Source organism: Schistocerca nitens, chromosome 4 (assembly GCF_023898315.1).
Source record: "Schistocerca nitens isolate TAMUIC-IGC-003100 chromosome 4, iqSchNite1.1, whole genome shotgun sequence".
NCBI lineage: Eukaryota > Metazoa > Arthropoda > Insecta > Orthoptera > Acrididae > Schistocerca > Schistocerca nitens.
In genome coordinates, this window is record NC_064617.1 from 225,740,371 (window position 1) to 225,763,019 (window position 22,649).

The following is a 22,649-nucleotide window of genomic DNA, read 5'->3' on the forward strand; positions in this document are numbered from 1 at the left end:
GCGCGCCCAGTGCTTCTCCTGCCAGGGCCTTGACCACGTGGCTCGCTACTGCTCCATGCCGGCCCGCTGCGTCAAGTGCGCCGACTCCCACCAGAGTCGGGACCTCACCAAGAAGAGAGAGGAGGCGCCAAATTGCTGCAACTGTAGCGAGCCACATGTGACGAGCTACAGAGGCTGCGCTTAATTCAGATGCCGCCCACGGAGACAGGGACGATCAGCACCTGCCAGGAAGGTGCAACCTGGCACCAGATTCGCCTCCGCCACCAAAGGGGAGTCCACTGACGTCATCAGGGGACGACAAGTGGCCTTCCCGCCACTTCCGCAACAGGACTCGAACGAGACCACACCAGCCACCGCGCCCGGCTCGTCGGCCCCACCGGCTGACTCCCAGGCCGACCACCGCAAGGGCGGACGACGCACTGCCCGTCCACTCGACACTCCCACGCCTCAGGCTGCTGGGTATGCGGCCCGGCGAACGGGCGTGACAGCGACGCTGCACCCTGCCGCCCCCGCACCCGCTGCTGTGGCTGCACCCGCACCATCAACAGGACCAGGAGCCACAGACCTGGGAGCTCTTCTGGGCTCCCTCTCTTCCCTGCTCCAACAACTGCCCGTGCTAGTCACGGCAGTCACGTAGGCTCTCCATGCTGCTACCGTCACCACGAAGCCGCACCGTGGATAATCCACTCGTCCATGGACTGACCGTTCGTGGCTTCAATGCAAACAGCCTGTTTCCCTAACAAGGTGAGTTTCGCCACTTCATGCAGGATGAGGCCATTGACCTCTGCCTGGTCTGCGAAACTCACCTTTAATCTGGGGTCCACGTGCGTGTAGCAAACTATGTTTGCTACCGCAATGACAGGCAAACAGCCGGCGGGGGCACCGCCATCTATGTCCGTGCATCACTAAGGCACCACATGCAACTCCCCGACCTGGCCACCCTGGAAGCCACTGGTGTGACGGTCACCACGACAGCTGGGTAGATCACGTTCGTGGCAGTATACAGGCCACCCCGTGGACACCTCCCAGAGGCGGACGTCGACGCGCTGCTGGCATTTGGGGGGAGGGTGTTCATTGCGGGTGAGTTCAATGCGAAGCACCTAGAATGGAACTTCCACCTTACGAATGTCAGTGGCCGTCGACTTTCCCGCGCTGCCCAGAGGAACGTCACCCTGGTCCTGGGCCCACAGGAGCCCACAATCTACCCGTCCAGGGGACCGCTGGATGTGCTCAATGTCACAGTCATAAAAGGCATCAGGCACCACACGACCGCCTCCACACAGTGTGCGCTGTCGTCAGACCATCTGCCAGTGGTCTTCGCCATTGATGTCGCTGGAGCCAAGCTGCCAACACGCCGACGGACATACCGGCGCATGGACTGTGAACGGTTCCAGGAGACAGTCCTGGAATCGATCGCGGACACATGCGATCCAGACTCAGTGGGCGCGGACGCCGCTCTGCGGGTCTTCTCCCGCCAGCTACTGCAAGCAGCTGACGCAGCCACCCCTCCCCAGCCACAGGGGCCCAGGGACCTCTCCCGCAACCTACCGCCTCCCATCCGGGACGCAGTCAGGGAGAAGAATAGGCTGTTCCGGGAGTGGCAGAGCCAGAGGACGTCAGCACCTGGCGCACGGTGAATTCGTTCCTGCGCAGACGACAGCGCACACCACCGATACTGGTCGGGCAAGACGTCGTCTGCAGCCCAGGCGGAAAAGCAGGTGTCCTGGCGGACCAATTCGAGTCGTCATTCACCCCGGTGGACGACAGTCTGGATGAAGACCACATCCAGTGGGTAGCCGAGCAACTCCCGGTTTTCCTGGAGGCAAGGGACGACGGAGACGTAATCGACGCCATCTCCGAGGCGGAGGCTGCCGCACAGCTGAAGGCGGTCAACACTAGGAAGGTCGGAGCCGCTGATGGGGTCACCAACCACCTGCTGAGGAACCTGCCGGCAGGGGCCCATCCGCTGCTGGCGGGTATCTTCAACCAGGTCCTTTGCTTGGGTGTCTACCCTCTGTGTGGAAACACACAGAGGTGGTGGCTATCTCCAAAGCAAACAAGGACCCGCGTGACGCCGCCACCTACAGACCCATCATCCTGCTACTGGCTCTCTCCAAAGTGTTCGAGCGCCTCTACGCCATTGCCTGCTTCGCCACGTGACAGCAGGAGTGATACCGGACGAGCAGTTCGGCTTCCAGAGGGGACACTCCACAGTCCATCAGTTGATGCGGCTGGTGGAAGAGGCCATGCGCGCTCTGGAGACTCGGGAATACCTTGGGGCGGTGTTCCTCGACGTCTCCAGGGCATTCGACTCCGTGTGGCACGATGGCCTCGTGTACAAACTTTTTGTGCACGGTGTCCCGACGTCACACGGGGTCCTACTCCTATCGTATCTGGTCGACAGGACTTTCCACGTCCGGCTGGACAAGAGGACGTCCACGCACCGGCCCATCCGTGCTGGAATGCCGCAGGGGTCAATTCTAGGCCCACTGCTCTACTCCCTATTCACCGCCAGTGAAGTTGGCACTATACGCCGACGACACAGCGCTATTCTTGCTGAGTATGAAGGCGGTCGAGATGCGCCGCCTACTCCAGCGTGGATGTGAGGCCCTTGGTGAGTGGTCGACTATGTGGCGCCTGAAACAGAAAGCGGCGAAGAGTATGGCAGTGGTGTTCACACGAAGACCATTGCCACTCGATCTTCCGCCCAGTCACCGTCATGGGAAGCCCCGTCCAGTGGAGCAAGACTGGCCGCTACCTGGGAGTCACTTTCGATCAGAAGCTGACGTGGAAAGCCCACATTGAGGACGTCAGGGGCAGAGCAATAGGGCGCCTACGCGTTCTGTACCCTCTGCTCTACCCGTCATCTGCCTTCCCTCCCCACCACGACATCACGCTATATCTGGCACTGGTTCGTCCAGTGCTGGAATATGCGGCCGTGGTGTGGGGCAACGCAGTCGACACACACATCAACAAGCTGCAGAGGGTGCAGAACAGGGCGCTCAAGCTCGCATTGCGCCTGCCGAGGCTCTATTCGATTGCTTGGCTACACCAGAAAACAGGCATCCCCTTCCTCCGCGACCGATTTAAACAATCGGCGCGGGTCTTCTACGAGCGGGCCGAACGGTCCGACAATAGGCTCATTAGGGACTTGGGCCACTCTATTCACCACAGGCCAACCACGCGTTGGCCTGACCTGTTACGAGAGTAATATCTCGTGACAGAGCAAGGACAACACTCCCCAGAAAACACCTCAGGCCAATTCGGACCGTGAGGAAGCCACAAATATAGGTTTATGCAGGAATAGCAGTATATGCTTAGCCTGCCCCCTTCACGAGTCAGGCAGACTCGTATGGTTAAGTAACAGTGACAGTGACAGCCGTTTCATGACATACCCTACCAGGTCCGCGCCCGCCAGGCGCAACCAACAACAAACGCAGCCTGTCGACAGTGCTAGGAACGCGCCTGCCGGGCGCGGACCTGGTAGGGTACGCCATGATACGGCCGCCATCGTGGAAAACAGCGGAAGCGGGCGCGGACTGTAGACGGAACATCTGGCGACCAACCGACACGGTCGCAGAGAGAGCGGACGGCGTAGGGAACGCCAGACACCGTGCAGACATAAATACGGGACACGGTCAGCCTGTCGTTCATTCACAGGAAGCACCTGATGAAGACGCCGAGGTACGACGTCGAAATATTGTGTTAGATAAACGCAGACCACCGGCAGTACACCCGATTCAACGAGATGTCACAAAATCGCCGGGAAAGTGTAAGAAATTACAAAATAAAAGTGCTTATCGAATGTCAAACTAATTTTGTTTCTTGATTCAGGGCTTCCAAGGTGATATAATTCAATATAACATTTTTAACGGTACATAATCGACTTGTAGGATCATTACCATTTAGAATTTATGTAAATGATGTAGAGAATAACGCCTAAAGCTCCGCGAGGCAGTTCGCGAACGCTGTTGTTGTGTGTAGGAAAATCGTAATCCCAGAGAACTGTATCGAGCTGGAGGAAGACTTCCAAAGGCTCGACACTTGGTGCAGGGACTGATAATTAACCCTCAACGTTAAAGAATGTAACATATCGTGTTTAAGTGTGCAGAAAGATCCATTAGTGTTCTGTTACATTATTGGTGCTAAATAACTTTAAACAGTAACAAGGATAAAACATTTATTGGTGATAGCCCAGGACGACGTACAGTGAAATAAGCAAATAAAACTATTTAAGGAAAAAGAGATACCAGGGCGAGATTCGTTTAAGGAATTAGAAGGTGGTATAATCTATCCACGAAAGAAGCAGCATACACTGCTTCTGTCGTAGAATCTCTGTTTTCCGTCACTCCGGGATCCATACTTCTTACCGGGAGAAGTAAAAGATCAGAAAAGATCCAGAGAACAGCAGATGGTTTTGTCACAAATTTGTTCAGCAGCCGACGGAGCATTACAGCACGATCATCAATCTTCAGTGACAGACGCTACAAAGGGGTCGTCGTTAATCACGAAGAGGTCTACAGTTAAGATTCCAAGGTCGTACGTTCCAAGAAGTTCCAGGCAAAGTGTTACTACGTCTTACATAAATGTCGCAAAACGACTACACTGGGAACACCAGGGAAATGAGAGGTCTTACGAAGGCTTACCGTTATACGTTCATCCCATACATAATTCGTGTCTGGAGTAGGAAACGGGGAAGTCTCTTCTGTAAATCAACGTAGTCTTGCTTAGAATTATAGATATAGAACGTTGTGAGGGATCTGTAGTTCAAAAAATTGAACACTATTTGCATGCTGCGTTTCATTGCTTGAACAGACTATTTTCGTGGATTATGGAATTCAGTGAGCAGTGAACTGTATGTAATAAGGCCTGTCAAAATTTAGTGATAATCCATTTCACTAGAATCATCTACAGATAATTTTTCAGACATTTCATGATCTACCGTTTCACAAAGAGTTCTCTTACTGGCAAGGCAGCTATAAAATATTTGAAAAAAAATTTGTTTACTCTTAAACTGTTACTATCCGCGTGTTGTGATATAGCAAGTGGAACATCATTTATGTAAACATATATCACAAACAACAATGAAACCAATATAGAAGCTTATGGTACATCATGATTGTTCCAAATTCAAGGCACGTACATTGCTTTCTGTCATGCTGATAAAGTAGCGCTTACTATTCCATTACGTTGTAGCTTTTTCTGTAACATGTAATCGAGATTATTGTTTACACTAATACTTTTCGTCGCGACCACACCAGCAAATAAGATGTTTAGAATACAGCTTAACTCCCAATACTTCAGAGCCCTTCTCTATGTCAGTGACATAGCGGCTCGTTTATCCCTTTCTGGCTGTCGAATTAGTGAATCGAAGATCTACTCTAGCGTTCTTTTTCCCCTCAACAATGGGATTTTGGCCTGGCGGGTTGATAACGAAGTTTCTGTGAATAGGGGGAATGCTAGCACACATTTCATTCTGCTGCTGTTTTCATCTGTGAAGAAGGCGGATGTTATACATACCAGGAGGATGCACTGACTGGATTTCCAGTAGAACTTCGTGCTTAAACAAAAAGCAATGCATCAGGCCATCAGAAAGTTATAGCAAACAACGTCCATTAACACTCGTGTGATTTCTCGTCAAGAGTGACTTAAAAGGACTTTTGTCAATTTACATAATTTAAAAGGTGCTCTAATAAAAATGCAGTCCAGCCGTAACGACTTATTTTTCAGTGGTTTACCTCAGGAGCTCCAAGGAATTTCTCCAGAAAAGTTAGCGACTGTTTGCCACCCTCGTCCTTGCCCAACTCCACGAGAGCTCCGTTTATAATGAACCTGATGTCAGCGAGACGTTAGACTGTAAGCTCATTTCTTCCTTTAAGGGTATTTGTGCAGAGAATATTCAGGGAGACAGGATATAAATTAGAAGACATCTGCTAAGACCCAGGGCAGTGCAGTGTCATGAGATGTTAACAAACAAAAAGGTTAGAGAGAAGTACACGTAAAGAACGTTATTAAGCTAGAAGCATAACGCTAACAAGATATAAAGTTTATGAGGATGATAATACTTGAGTACAGTATTATTATAATTTTAGGTATAACGAATTAAGCAACCAATAAGTTTCACATGCGTAACAACTGTGAGTATGAATACCACAGCTGTTAATAAGTATGATAAGACAATGGAACTGTAGACGCTCCTCAATCAATGCTATCAGCATGTTACTTTGCGAAGTATTTTGCCTCCTTCAAGCATGTGTAATGCGAATGTTTTTTGGTGCTGACTGCTTCTCGCCTCTATAAGCTTCAGTTTCTCTTATTCTGTCTATCATTTTCTGGAGTTTTCTTTAGGTAACTACATCGCTTACGGTACGTCTCAATACTAGCTTCTAGATGTATGTCTTTCTTTTTTGTCTTTGAAAAAGTGAAGATGTACAGCTAGAAGCTAGTGTGAAGGCGTTCTTGATGAAGTAACTTCAAGAGGATTCCAAGAACTGGGTTAGTAAGGTAAGATGATGTGGAAGTTCTTTGGTAATGTTATTATTTTAAGGAGGAAGTATTACCATTGCCAAGGATCAGTAGTGTCATCAAGTAACTAAATGTACAATACCAAAATACTCCATTAGAAATAAGTTAAGTTTGCATTTGTAAGTATATTATTGACATTTTGTGAGCAAAGACAAAGAAATACCGAGGCCTTGTGAAATGCTAAGACTATAATTAAACTTATAAGTACTACATATTGCACCTCTTACTTCAAGTACTCACTATGGCATTGGGAGCTTGAATTCTTCCGTGAAGTTCTGTTGCTTCTTTGTACTTCCCTTCAGAAGCTAGCCTGTATATCTCACACACCTCGTTTCCCAACATGTTGGCCAGTCCGTTTATTCCTCCAACCGCCCCTGAGGATGCATATTTTAGAAACAGTTTATCTTGCGATCAGAACAAATAAATTTAAAGCAAGTGATATTAAATGTAATGTCTATAAGATTTATAAGTTTCTTTCGAGATACAAGTAAATTATTCAGGTTTATTGTGCATAAAAATGAAATGTTCAGAACAACTATGCAGACCATAATAAAATATTTCTCTATATAATTCAATAATAGAAACGCTCAGACTTTCCTTCTTTTTTATTTGTAAAATTCAGGTTTCTTTTAATAATTGTATCAGTAAACTGACAATCTACTTAACTACAAGCTTCGTGTCCAAATAAGGGACAGCATCAGTACTGTTCCATAAAAACACGGGAGAACTGCCGGATATCAGTACGCCGGGAAAGCTTTAAACATCACAACATCAGTACTTTCTGTTTTCTAAAATAAGCTCACGTGCCTCCACTGCAGTATGTTACAGTGAGGCTATATTTTTGAGATTCTTACTCAGTGCAAGTAAACAAAGAAAGAAATGAACGGCGATTTAGACATCTGCGAATTTTGGATTGTGTGAGCAAAAAACATCATGCAAAGAAACATAAATTATTAAATCAACCTGATTTAGTTCTGAATCTAATCTAGTGTATCAAATCAGATAAGTAAAAGGTTGGAAATCGTATTTGTATTTCACATGTTTCGTTCATATTATATTCTGTAACACCTGCATTCTCAATGTAAAGATTTATGCCATTCTATATATAAGTACTTGCTTTTTGCACCACAGGATCTGAAACTGACAGCTTAAGAGCATAAGGAAAAATGTAGTATCATGCGTGCATCAAGAGGCTTATGAAACGTAAGCAGAATAAAAAAAAGATTAAATTGAATCTGAAACTTTTGGAATCAGATAATCCCTGATTGAGAATGTTACTGCAGCTTAAATTAAAGTACAGTTACGTCCTCATACGTATTATACGAGACATGCAGGACGGTTACTTTCTCACCGACTAGTAACGAAGGTAGTAGGAAACTAGTGGATCCAGCAAGGACCTGGAAATCGACGTTCTTTGTTTCATGCACTACACGGGCTATCTTCGTTATCTGAAACAAGCAAGATGTTATTTTCAGAATTATATGCTATACTTTTATAAAGGTTACATAAATACATTACATTATTATCATAGTCTCAACAGATTTATAACTTACATCACCACCACTCTCTTTCATTCCGATTATATTTGGGTGTTGAGCCAACTCAGTTATTAGAGGTGCACCCATATCTATTCCAGTGTTAGCTGGCATATTGTACAGTATTACAGGTACACGACTTCCTTCGGCTACATGCAAAAAATGTTTCTTCAGTGCTTGTGGCTGCAAATAGAAATGTAATTCCTTAATTAGTTATATCTGCAGAAAATGGTGTATGTCGCAATATGTTCCATTCAGGCATTTTATTCACCTAACATATAAAAAGAGAAACTGATGAAATGCTTCTTTGTTTACTTAATGAAAAGTAAATTGAAAAATTTTGAAACAACAGAAAGCTATAACGCTTCAGTAAGCATTCATGGCTGATTTCAGCGTGCATATTAACTGCCATTTACGAGAATATTTGTCACGAAGTGTATTGATTCCTGAACAGGTTTTTCGCCCTTTGTGCCAGTTATACTGCTCATTGTCGCATTTCATCTTTCTGCTCATTGTCGCATTTCATCTTTTTCTCAGCTGATAGCCGAAATAATTCTAAATGCACGAGGCAGCATCCGTTCAGTGCCGACTGTTTCGTCCTTTTAACACATATAGTAAAAGGATGGTGAAGGCAAAATGAGTATCAAGTACATGAACATCCGCAGGGGGGGGGGGGGGGAGGGGGTGAGAGAGGGCAAGAGGGTACACACTCTTGGATACAGAGCTTATTTTCATTAAAAAAATTTCCATACGCCATGGATAACCAACAGTTATCTGGGATATAAGAAGTTGTTATGCAACCTGTAAAATGTTATTAGTTCTTGCAGCATGACACATCTCGAAATTAACCAACTGGTTTATCCAAAAATGGCACTTTTACCGTAGGGTCCTGCCTTACACTTGATTTTTTTAATGTATTGTACATATCTATCGGGTCTCTTTCTTAAGAACAGTCAGGCTGATTTTCTCTGGAGTTTCGGCTGTTATTCACAACCACGTTTTGGCATTGCATAGCTGGAGTCAGCCCAACCAAATTACTGCTCGTCACGTCTTTCGTGCGACACCCAGTGACAACAGAAAGCGTCGGTTTGTTTCCTTTTACAAACAAAATTATCTTTAAATCCAAATTTTACGTGCGCGTTAGACTGAGTGCTTCCAAATTATCTAGTGTGATATTCGTTTTATAGACATTTATTAACAGGGACAGAAAAAAACGAAGAATGAGCAGCAACGCAGCGGCGACTCAGCTGCGCCGCATGCTCGGTGGTAGCATCCAGTGCAAGCCAGAGCAGTGCCGTCGTTGCTGGAGTACTGGTTATTATTCGTGTTTTACTCTCCTTTTTAATAAATATCGATAAAACGAATATCGGACTAGACTGATCAGAGTCCGCTGCATCGAGCAGGCATGTAAAATTCCTCTTTAAAAATCACTTTGTTTGTAACAGGAATGGAAGTCGCATGAGACACTTGGTGAGCGGCATTTGTTTGGGCTGACTTCAGCTACACAATGCAAAAACGAATTTGCAAGCATCTGCTGAAACACAGGAGAAAATGCGCCTAATGATTCTTTGGTGAGACACCTCATATACTATCCTTTTCTCCATGGCTTCGCCCCAGTATGCGTTCGACATGTACACTGCACATACCACCACCTACCCCATATCTCTGTTCACCTCTTCCTCTCTCTACCTCATCTTCCAACCTCTATCTGTCTCTAGCTCTTTCTTCTCCTCCTCTCTCTCTTTGTCCATCTTCTCCACACCCTCTCTATATCTTTCCCCTTCTGTGTGTATCCTCGTCCTCTCTCTCTCTCTCTCTCCCTCCCTCGCTCTCTCTCCCCCCACACTCCTTCATCACTATCTCTGTCAGAACCCTCCTACCACTCTCTCTGTCCATCCCCTCCTCTATACATCTCAACATTCCCCTCTGAACGTGTAGCCCCTGCCAAACAAATCCATAAAGCACACATCTGTTGTGTAAGGTAGCCTATATAGCAGGGGCTTAAAAACATGGCTCTTCCTGTAACTCTATTTCTAATGCATCTTTGAATTTTGCTGTTTGTGTGCCAAATTTGGTTGCAGTTGATCCAGGAGCTTAGTAGGAGAACCTAGACATAAATACTACACACACACACACACACACACACACACACACACACACAAATGAGGCTATTACCCACAGCTCTGCTCATGTACACATACGAGTACTCATACATTTCACAAATCTTCTTTTCCCCTTCTATTTATCCATTTCCTCCATCCCATAGCTCTGTTGATCTCCTCCTCCCCTTTCTGTTTCCTCAACTGACTCACCTTGTCTCTCTTTTCACATCGTCTTCCCACTTTTATCTGTCCATATCCTCCTCCAATTCTTTCTGTCTCTCCAACTCTTTCTGCTGTCTCTCTCTCTGTCCTTCACTTCTACCCCTCTTTCTGTCCATCCCCTCCTCACATCTTCTATATCCATCTCCCCTCACTCTCTCGATTCATACTTTTCTCCTCCATCTCTCTAACCATCTTCCCTTCTCTTTCTGTCCATCTGCTCCTCCTCCCTCCCCCTGTCCATTTCCTCCTTCTCCCTCTATCTCTCTGTCCCAATCTTCCCATCCCTTCCTTCTTTCCTTCTCTACTTACCCACCCCCTTCCCTATACATTTGCATCTTCCTTCAGCCATGCCCATCAGGACGTGTAGTCACTGCAAAACACACACTACTACTCCCACAATGTGTCTGCTGTGCAGGGCACCCTACATACCAAAGGCCTTAAAACCTTTTCTTGCTACTGATATGTAGGCTTCTCTTCAAAACAAATCGATAAGGCAGGCTGATGCAGCTCCAACACAACATGGCCTTTAGCGCAGGGCAGCCCACATGTCAGGGGCTAGAAAACCGTTTCTTGCCCTTGACATGCAGGCTGCCCTGCAATGCAGGTCTATTAGGCAGGCTGGCACTATTATATCACAATACATACTTCATGCAGGTCAGCCTATACAGCAGGGGCTGAAAAATTACATCTCTGTCGATATCTCCTCTTTGAGATAGAAGGTTATAAGCCCCACAGTGCTCATACTTGTGAAGTATGCTCATCATGTGCCAAATTTCATTGAAATCTATCAAGGGGTTTGGGAGGAGATTCCTGAAGAACATACAGTCTGCTTTACATATTACATAGTAACCTTTTGCCCATGGTTTCTCATTTGTTTATGCATGTCACTTATAATGGTTCAAATGGCTCTGACCACTATGGGACTTAACATCTGAGATCATCAGTCCCCTAGACTTAGAACTACTTAGACCTAACTAACCTAAGGGAGCACACACATCTATGCCCAAGGCAGGATTCGAACCTGCGACTTTAGCAGCAGCGTGGCTCTGGACTGAATACTTATAATGCACACACCTATTGTTCCTTCACTGATGAGCAGCATTTTCTTGGGCTGCCTCCAACTACATATTACAAAAACAGACTACAGAATGTTTCACCTAACCTTACGACTTCATACATTTCCGAAATGAAACAAAAAATGAAAAATGCAGTTCACCAGGGATGTACCTATGGTAGGGGCTCACACATCAGGAAGGAATGCACAGTCCAAAAATGTAAATAAACATCACTTTCGACGTTTTTCCGCATTGGAGCATTATGGCAGAAACTGTGGCACCATTTCCGAAGTAGTGCTGGACGGGACTGACACCTTGAATCCTGCAGGGCTATCCATAAATCTGTAAGAGTACGAGGGGGTGGAGATTCTTCTGAACAGCACGTTGCAAGGCATCCTAGGTATGCTGAACAATGTTCTGGTCTGAGGAGCTTGATGGCCAGTGGAAGTGCTTAAATTCGTAAGAGTGTTCCTGGAGCCACTCTGTAGCAATTCTGTAGGTGTGGGATGTCGCATTGTCCTACTGTAATTGCCCAACTCCGTCGGAATGCACAAGGGGCATGAATGAATTCAGATGATCAGACAGGTTGCTTACGTATGTGTCACCTACCAGAGTCGTATCTAGACATATCAGGGGTCCCATATCACTCCAACTGCAAACACCACACACCGTTACCTAGCCTCCACCAGGTTGAACAGTCCTCTGCTGGTATACAGGATCCACGGATTTATGAGCTCGTCTCCATACCCGTACACGTCCATCTGCTCAGTACAATTTGAAACGAGACCTGTCCAACCACGCAACATGTTTCATGCCATCAACAGTCCAATGTCAGTGTTGACGGCCCCAGGCGAGGCATAAAGCTTTGTGTCATGCAGTCATCAAGGGTGCACGAGTGGGCCTTCGGCTACGAAAGCCCATATCGATGACATTTCGTTGAATGCTTCACATGCTGACACTTGTTGATGGTCCAGCATTGAAATCTGCAGCAATTTGCGGAAAGGTCGCACTTAAGTCACGTTGAGTTATTCTCTTCAGTCGTCGTTGGTCCCACTCTTGCAGGATCTTTTTATGGCCACAGCGATGTCAGAGATTTGATGTTTTACCGGATTCCTGATATTCACGGTACACTCGTGAAATGGTCGTACGGGAAAATCCCCACTTCATCGCTACCTCGGAGATGCTGTGTCCCATCGCTCGTGCACTGACTAAAACACCGGGCTCAAACTCACTTAAATCTTGATAAGCTGCCATTGTAGCATCAGTAACCGATCTAACTACTGTGCCAGACACTTGTTGTCTTATACAGGTGTTACCGATCGCAGCGTCATATTCTGCGTGTTTACATATTTCTGTAATTGAATACGCATGCTGCCGATACCAGTTTCTTTGGCTCTTCTGTGCATATGTAGTGGCAAAGTTAGTTGGGACCCATTGTGTTCCGTTTTTGTAATGTGTAACGTAAGTTAGCCCAAGCAAATACTGCTCATCAAGTCTTGATGGCTAGTGTAGACAGAAAACTTTGGCTTGTTACATTACAAACAAAATGATGCTTAAAGTGGTATTTTGTGTGGTGTCACCGCCAGACACCACACTTGCTAGGTGGTAGCCTTTAAATCGGCCGCGGTCCGTTAGTAAACGTTGGACCCGCGTGTCGCCACTATCAGTGATTGCAGACCGAGCGCCGCCACACGGCAGGTCTAGAGAGACTTCCTAGCACTCGCCCATTTGTACAGCCGACTTTGCTAGCGATGGTTCACTGACAAAATACGCTCTCATTTGCCGAGACGATAGTTAGCATATACCTTCAGCTACGTCATTTGCTACGATCTAGCAAGGCGCCATTATCAGTTGCTATTGATATTGTAAAGAATGTACAGACATGAGCTACGTTCAACATTAATGGATTAAAGTTAAGTATTCCACCAGCTACATCCTTTTTTTCTAGTCTAACTTCCTTGTCCTGTTTCAGACCTCACGCCAGCCTGCGTGAGCTTAAACGTGTGCCTTCCGGCTTCCTCTTACATTAGTGGATTGGCCCTCTTGCCAGTCCACAACATATTGGCGACGAGGTTCCCGCGTTCTTATCAAAAAATGGTTCAAATGGCTCTGAGCACTATGGGACTTAACATCTTTGGTCATGAGTCCCCTAGAACTTAGAACTACTTAAACCTAACTAACCTAAGGACAGCACACAACACCCAGCCATCACGAGGCAGAGAAAATCCCTGACCCCGCCGCCGCGTTCTTATCGATATTGCCCTGATTTACTTGTGTCATGGCTTCGCCACCATCTCCAGATGTACTGTCCGAATTTTATCGCTTTCAGAATCAGCAGACGCAGGCCTTACTGGATGCCCTTGGACAGCTCGTCCAGGGTCAACGAGCAATGCAAAACGATGCGGCGGCCGCCGCTCCACCGCTACCGCAGCCACAACACGCTGTTGCACCAACTTTTCATCCTTTTGATGCTGCACTGGAAAGCTGGACGGAGTGGTCACGCCAATTTGGATTCCATCTCGCCGCCTACAGAATTCAAGGTAATGAGCGGCAGCCTTTTTCCCTTTCCTCCGTAGGCGTCCAAACGTACCGTGTGATAGTGAAATTATTTCCCCGACGCGAAGTAGCAACTCTGTCCTACGACGAAATTTTGTCTGGATTAGATGCATATTTCAAAGAATCAGTCAATGTAGTTGCAAAAAGGTATACCTTCTTTTGTACAAAACGTACGGCCCGTCAAACTAATCGGGAGTGGGTTGCAACCTTGAAAGGCCTTACTAGGGATTGTGCTTTTGAGTGTCAATGTGGATTTCCTTATTCAGATACTATGGTACGTGATGCAATTGCACAGAACGTTTCTGATGTTCGTATAAGGGAACAGATTTTGAAACTAGTCAATCCCTCCCTTCAACAAGTGATGGACATATTGGATCGGCAGGACACACTTGACTTTGCTCAGGAATCATTTGAAACTTCACCAGCCGTGTGTCAGATTAACCGGCCCGCCGGGCGCGCTGCACGGAACAGCCACGTGTGCCGCGCAGGCAAGCAAATGCAGTGTACAGTGTGCTACTAGACATTCGCATGAGAATTGCCCGTCACGCCAGGCTATTTGCTTTTTCTGTAATAAAAAAGGACATGTTCAGAGTGTTTGCCAGAAAAAGCTCAGATCGGACACTCACAACCATTCCAGGCCCTTTGCTTCGCGCCGGAATCGGAATCGAACCAAGGATACTCCGGCTCGTGAAACTTCGTCCATGGAAATTCATGTAGTTCATTCCACTCCACCCAGTGCCACTCTCTCTAACAGTGACTGTGTTCGTCCCACAAATAGTGTGCGTCGACATCGACGGAAATCCCGTCATGTCACAAGTGATTTTGTACCAGTGTCAGTTCACGTTGCACGAGACAGTCGCTCTTGTCGTCAACAGGACAATAAACTTTTTGTAGACTTGGACATTAACGGCAAAGTGATACCATTCCAGCTCGATACCGGAGCTGCAGTTTCACTGATCAATCAAGACACGTACAAACAGCTGGGCACACCTCCGTTGCGTGCCGCAAGTGTTAAGCTAACTACATATTCAGGTCACAGGCTCCCTGTGTTAGGACAGTGCAGCCTTCTTGCAACATACAAAGGACAAACGAAACTTGTCATTGTACGTCCTTCGTTCTTCTTCTGCAGTGAACTTGTTTGGTTTAGATTTATTTCAGTTGTTTAACTTGTCTATAGTCAATCAGGTCCTATCAGTGAACCAGACTGTGCCTTCAGACAGTGTTTCTCGTCTATGTGAAGAGTATGCAGACATTTTTGCACCGGGCCTTGGTTGCGGTAAGAACTATAAAGCACATTTGGAACTGAAAGTCGTCGCGCAACCGCAATTTTTCAGAGCGCACAATGTTCCCCACGCATTGCGTGATGAGGTCGCAAAAACATTACACGATTTGGAATCACAAGGTGTGATTGATCGTGTGCAGGACTCTCTCTGGGCATCACCGTTAGAAATTTTGCCAAAACCTTCCGGAAAATTGAGACTTTGTGTGGACTTCAAGGCAACAGTGAATCCACAACTAGTGATTGCCACTTTTCCTTTACCCCGCCCGGAAGATCTTTTTGACAAACTGTGCCTGGGTAAATATTTTTCGAAGTTGGACCTAGCAGATGCGTACTTACAAATACCGGTGGACGAAGACTCCCAGCGCGTTTTGGTGGTTAACACGCATCTTGGTTTGTATCGATTCAAACGACTGCCATTCGGGTGTGCATCCGCCCCTGCATTATTTCAGCAATATCTGCAAACTGTTTGTGCGTCGGTCCCTACTGCAGCAAACTATCTGGACGATATAGTGATCTCTGGACAGACGGAAGAAGAACATTTAGCCAATTTCAGAACATTATTTCAGGTCTTGCGACAAAATGGTCTTCGCTTGCGGAAGGACAAATGTGTGTTTTTTGCTCGTGACTTACCCTACCTGGGACATGTACTCAATGCCCAAGGCATACATCCTAGTCCCGAGCACCTCCGTGCCATACAAGACTTGCCTTCGCCGCAGAATTTGAAGCAGCTACAGAGTGTGCTGGGAAAAATTAATTATTATAACCAATATGTGCCGCACGCCTGTTCCATTTCAGCTCCGCTTCATCGCTTACGCCATAAAGGTGTTCCGTTCGTCTGGACGACGGAATGCGAACGCGCCTTTTGCCAGTTGAAATCGGCGTTGCTTTCCAATACTTGCCTTACGCCATTCGATCCCCAGAAACCCCTTTTGTTGATGGTGGATGCATCGGATTTCGGGATCGGTGCTGTGCTTGCGCACAAAGATGGATCGCACGATCGCCCAATTGCCTTTGCGTCCAAATTGCTCTCGTCTGCACAAAGAAATTATTCACAAATCGAGAAAGAAGCATTGGCTCTCGTACTTGGTGCTACTAAGTTTCATGATTTCTTGTATGGTCGTCACTTTACCATCATCACAGACCACAAACCTTTGACATCGATTTTTCATCCGAACAAGCCTGTACCTCCACGTACAGCGCAGAAATTCATTTGCTGGTCTATTTTTCCACTCGCAGTACCGCTACGATATCTTGTATCGGTCCACTGCTAAGCACGGAAACGCCGATGCGTTGTCCCGTTTGCCTGTTGCTGAGGATAGAGCATTCGATTCCTCCGAACTTGCTTGCATGTTCATTGATGCGGAAACCGATGACGTGGTCCAATCGTTTCCGATTGATTTTCGTCGTGTAGCTACAGCCAAAGCTGCTGACCCTGTCCTTGCTACCGTTCTGCGTTTTGTTGCTACGCAATGGCCCTTGTCCAAGTCACGGATCGGGGATCCGTTGGTTCGCCGATTTTTTGCTCACAAGGAGAGACTTTTTGTTCGACGTGGTGTTTTGCTGTTGCGTTCTGATAATGATCAGTCCAGGGTTGTGGTCCCACGTTCGTTACAGTTCTCTGTCTTACGGCTCCTCCACCAAGGTCATTGGGGTATAGTGAGAACGAAACAACTTGCTCGTCAGCACTGTACTTGGTTCGGAATCGATGCCGCGATTACGAATATGTGCTCTTCTTGCATGGCGTGTGCCGAACAACAATCCGCACCGCCGCGGAAATTCTTTGCATGGCCAACAGCCACTTCCCCTTGGCAACGCTTACACATCGATTTTGCTGGTCCATTCTGGAATGCTCGATGGTTGGTTGTGGTAGATTCATTCAGTAATTTTCCTTTTGTTGTCCAGATGTCTTCCACGACGTCATCTGCCACCATCCAAGCGTTCTCTGCTATCTTTTGCATTGAAGGTCTTCCGCAGACTATTGTTTCCGACAATGGCCCACAATTCATGTCCGCAGAATTTCAGTCATTCTGCAAGGCCAATGGTATTCAACATCTGACATCCGCGCCGTTTTTGCCTCAGTCAAACGGTGCCGCTGAACGATTGGTCAGGACTTTCAAGTCCCAGATGTTGAAGTTGAAAGAGTCGCATTCTCGGGAGGACGCATTATTGCTCTTTTTGTCCTCGTATCGCTCTCAGCCCCGAGATGGTCGCTCGCCGGCTGAGCTGCTCCACGGTCGTCCTCATCGAACCTTGATGTCTTTGCTACATCCGCCGCATCAGGTTCCTGTGCAGCGGCAGACACCTGCTTTTGCTCCGGGCGACGTTGTCTGCTATCGTTGCTACCGAGGTTCACGGCGTTGGATTGAAGGGCGCATTCTTCGCTGCCTCGGACGCGCTCTGTATCTGATTTTGGTGGCCTCTGGTGAGATGCGTCGGCATCTCACTCAGCTGCGCCTCTGTCGTCGCACGGGTTCTGTCGCTCCCCGTCTGCTTTCAGCGACGGGGCCGTCCGGTCAGCGCCCTGGGGACCCATCTACTGGCTCGCCTCAGCCCCAGGTGTTACCAACGCTGCCTTCCATTTTGCCCCATGGCGACGCGCCGCCGCCGCCGCCTGTTCTCCCGCCGGCGACGCCCGCAGTGGACGCGTCGCTGCAACCACCGGGCGCCTCCCTGGGTCACGCGCTGCCGTTCGCTTCCCGTGACCAGTTGTCCTCCGACATGGAACTCTTGCCCGATCCGGACCATCTGTCGTCTTCGCCCGTCGGGTGCCCCGGCCCGATGGAGGTCGACCCTTCGGCCCCTCCTGTCTCTCTGCGGGCGCATACACCGCATGTTGGCGTGCACCCTGGAGCAGGTTTTCAGGCGTTTCCTAGCTCCCCTCGGACCGAATGGCAGGGTGCGGGTGGCACAGCCTCGCCTGTGGTTAGGCTCCCCACCTCGTCGCATACGTCAACATGGGGTCCTCCCCACGGCAGGCGGAAGCCTTATAACACAACCGTACGCCGATTTGCGGGGGAGGAATGTGGTGTCACCGCCAGACACCACACTTGCTAGGTGGTAGCCTTTAAATCGGCCGCGGTCCGTTAGTAAACGTCGGACCCGCGTGTCGCCACTATCGGTGAATGCAGACCGAGCGCCGCCACACGGCAGGTCTAGAGAGACTTCCTAGCACTCACCCAGTTGTACAGCCGACTTTGCTAGCGATGGTTCACTGACAAAATACGCTCTCATTTGCCGAGACGATAGTTAGCATAGCCTTCAGCTACGTCATTTGCTACGACCTAGCAAGGCGCCATTATCAGTTGCTATTGATATTGTAAAGAATGTACAGACAAGAGCTACGTTCAACATTAATGGATTAAAGTTAAGTATTCCACCAGCTACATCCTTTTTTTCTAGTCTAACTTCCTTGTCCTGTTCCAGACCTCACGCCAGCCTGCGTGAGCTAAAACGCTTGCCTTTCGTCTTCCTCTTACATTAGTGGGTTGGCTGTCTTGCCAATCCACAACATTTTGTGTGCCCGTTCGACATATCGGTCCCAAATAACTCAAGTGTGACTTTTTTTTTATCGATACGTATTGGCAAGAAAATTAAAACACAAAGGGTAATCGGTACTCCAGCAGTGACTAAACAGCGCTGCTGCCTGATGGTAGCATTCAGGACTGGCCAGGGGGGTGCTGTCGTTGCTGGAGTGATGATTATCCTTTGGGTTCTACTGTCTCTGGAAATACATATCGGTAAAACAAATGTCGCATTAGGCTAATTTGGGACTTCTCTATCGAATGCCCATGTAGAATTCCACTATAGAAATTATCTTGTTTGTAATGGGAAAAAACCCAACGCTAGTAATCGACATTGAGCGTCGCATGAAAGACATGTTGAGAAGTGTTTGCATGGGCTGACTCCAGATGGAGTCTGCACAGAGTACTGTGGCTCACAGATGCACAGACAGCAGGGCACGTGTGGGGAGAGCAGTAGTGGAGGGGGCTAAGGACAGGCGTTGTAGGGTGAGAGCAGAGCACTGGAGGGGAAATGCCATCCTAAACTGAACCCTGCGTTCACATTTTCTGTAAATATTAGGAGGGCCCCTCCACGCCCACAACTGCACGGCGACCATTCGAAAAGATCTGTCATCTCTGCTTTGGTTAGTATTTAAAGAGAATTCCGCCGAAACTGTTTTCGACTGGGTTGTTAACTGTTTTTAACTTTCAGTGAAGCGTCATGGGTGGCGAATTTTGAGTAAAACCTACACATTTCTCTGGTTGACGTGTTAAAATTTGCTTCTTTTGCCAAAACACAGTGGAGTTTACAGACTCACCTCACTAACATTTTGTGCAGACACAACTGCAAGAGCATTCTGAGCCAGTGGTTTAGAAGCTTATTAAGTGAGGAACTTAGGCAAAGTAAGGTCAGTAGCTTATGAAAAAGCGCATCTTCGGTACAAATAAGTGTAATGTCTGCACTTATGTTGTTCCAAGACCCATAGCATTTTTCGTTTCATGGCCTATCGATGGGCATTAAAAATTACATTCTTTCATCGAAGAAGTCTGTTCAAAATGGTTCAAATGGCTCTGAGCACTATGGGACTTAACAGCTGAGGTCACAGTCCCCTAGAACTTAGAACTACTTAAACCTAACTAACCTAAGGATATCACACACATCCAGGACCGAGGCAGGATCCGAACCTGCGACCGTAGCGGTCGCGTGGTTCCAGACTGATGCGCCTAGAACGGCTCGGCCACTCTGGCCGGCGAAGAAGTCTGTAATTAGTGGAATAACACAGTAGATAATGAAGTTTTGCATAATGACAATATGGAAAAATACTCTCCTCCTTGTGTGCTGTCATCTGCTAAAATCTCATTGTAGTATCTGAAATCATTTATGAAATGTGAGGAACGTGTGGATATTCACTCTGCCTTTATCGCTGGCACGGCGCGATCGCAAATGAGAGTGCGCCATCAGATCAAATTTCTCGAGATTGGTGACAGACAGGGACATCTACCCAAGTCTACAGAAAAATTCAATATGTTAGCTAAACTTCATTCACAGCAACGTAATATGTAATAAGGACGAAACGCAAAACCATAGCGACCCCTACTTTTCATCGCAAACTTCTTAGAACTGCGCACGTCTCCACGTAAATATCACAATAACTATGATCATTAACGAAATAAAGAGCGCATCATCGTGAACCTGACATATAAAGCTCTAAGTAAGGCAAAAATGAAATGTTTTTACCGAATAGTTTCTGTAAAATAGTTTGAGAAAGACTGCATGGCGTGCGCCTCGATTCTGTGATCGCCGACCACTCGAAATGTGACGAACACTGGTCGACCTCCCCTTCCGCACAAACGAATGGACCCGCCCAGCGCTTTGGACGAAAATTGCTCACTGCCTATCGGCCACCGTATCCTGTGCGGACTCCACATACTGTAAAAACGAAACTGCAAATATCTGTTGAAACACCAGAGAAAACGCTCCTGACTACTCTTTGGAGAGACAACATGTATTACAAGGAAGCCCGCCCGGTTGGCCGTGCGGTCTAACGCACGGCATTCCGGGTGCGAAGAAGCGCCTGGTCCCCGGCACGAATCCGCCCGGCGGATTTGTGTCGAGGTCCGGTGAACAGGCCAGTTTGTGAATGGTTTTTAGGCGGTTTTCCATCAGCCTCAACGAATGCGGGCTGGTTCCCCTTATTCCGCCCCAGTTACACTATGTCGGCGATTGCTGCGCAAACAAGTTCTCCATGTACATGTACACCACCATTACTCTACCACGCAAACATAGCGGTTACACTCGTCTGGTGTGAGACGTTCCCTGGGGGTGTCCACCGGGGGCCGAACCGAACAATAACCCTGGGTTCGGTGTGGGGCGGCGGAGGGGTGAAGTGGACTGCGGTAGTCGTCGTGGGGTTGTGGACCACTGCGGCTGCGCCGGGGACGGAGTCTCTCCGTCGTTTCTATGTCCCCGGTTACCATACCATACAATACAATACAATGCAATACAATTATAAGGAAAGATAAATCCGTATCATTCTACAGCTCATTATGATGACACTGTGAGCTTCCTATAAAACCCTCATGAGGAAGTTTGAAGGCAATATTTTATCAATCATTTATCACTGATCTGCACATACAGTCACTGACTAATAGTAAGTCTCGTAATAACAACTCTGTTTAACTGAGGATTCTAATTCACAGCAGCACAGTGGCACGGGACCCCAAATAGTCATTCAATCGAAGTCGTAATGGCGAAAAATATTTCCATCGTGGGAAATTGTGCGAACGAGCGAGGTAGCGCAGTGGTTAGCACACTGGACTCACATTCGGGAGGACGACGGTTGAAACCCGCGTCCGGCCATCCTGATTTAGATTTTCCGTGATTCCTCTCAATCGCTTAAGGCAAATACCGGGATGGTTACTTTGAAAGGACACATCCTTCCCCTCCCTAATCCGATGGGACCGATGACCTCGCTGTTTGGTCCCCTGCCCCAAATCGACCAACATTTCTATTCTGCTTAAGCAAATAAAAAGAAGAGTAAAAGTTACCTGGAATGCACTTAGTATCCTGAACAGAATTCTCTACGTTAACTTTTCCACATTGCTGGGCCAAAAAGATTACAGTAAGTGCGTATTATCTGTTTTGGCTTATGGACACGTGATATGAAAACCATTAAAAACAGTAAGGCCTGTTTGGCAAGCAGTGGTGAAATTAATTTGAAAGTATCTAAAAAGGATAGAATATAGCCCTTGTTGACTTAAATATGACCTGAACCTAACTTACCACCTGAAAAGTCTACTAGATAAAATTCTGCAGATGCCCATGGTCAAGTGGTGATGCTAGCCTCAAGCACAACTCACATAAATAAGAAGTGAAAACGAGGCAGCTGCGTATCATATTATACGTCTACAGAACAACTTTTGCAATGACATATGTCTCGAAAGTGAGACACCTGCAGCAAGAAAAGAAGGAGCTATTTCCTAAGAATCCACCATAACAATAACTTGTATAACTTTTTTTACCGTCATGCTGCTCTTGAAGTAACTGGGACAAATGACCATCACGGCGTCTGCGCCAGCATCGGCCATCTTGTTCGACATGTCGATAGTCATTTGAGTAGCTGCAAATGTAATAAACCATGATCAGCTCACGATACTTTTAAATAGTGGATAACTGATGGCTATTAGAAGAAAGTGCATTTAATGATGTTTTTCCATCCAGTGTTTTCAGCTACAATGTCGACAAAATTATTCAATAAATGGCTCTAAGCACTATGGGACTTTACATCTGAGGTCATCAGTCCCCTAGACTTAGAAACTACTTAAACCTAACTAACCTAAGGACATCACAAACATCCATGCCCGAGGCAGGA

General features: G+C 47.1%; 1 protein-coding gene across 1 annotated transcript in view; it reads right to left on the minus strand.

Moving 5' to 3' along the window:
* Window positions 1–22,649, minus strand: part of LOC126251797 (4-hydroxy-2-oxoglutarate aldolase, mitochondrial-like) — a 97,561-nt gene that overhangs the window by 11,585 nt on the left and 63,327 nt on the right. Inside the window, exons 3-6 of the mRNA XM_049952432.1 lie at window positions 22,300–22,397; window positions 8,079–8,243; window positions 7,877–7,973; window positions 6,766–6,899 (exon numbers count right to left, since the gene is read on the minus strand). Coding sequence (XP_049808389.1) covers window positions 6,766–6,899; window positions 7,877–7,973; window positions 8,079–8,243; window positions 22,300–22,397 — 494 coding nt within the window. The remainder of the gene's footprint in view (window positions 1–6,765; window positions 6,900–7,876; window positions 7,974–8,078; window positions 8,244–22,299; window positions 22,398–22,649) is intronic.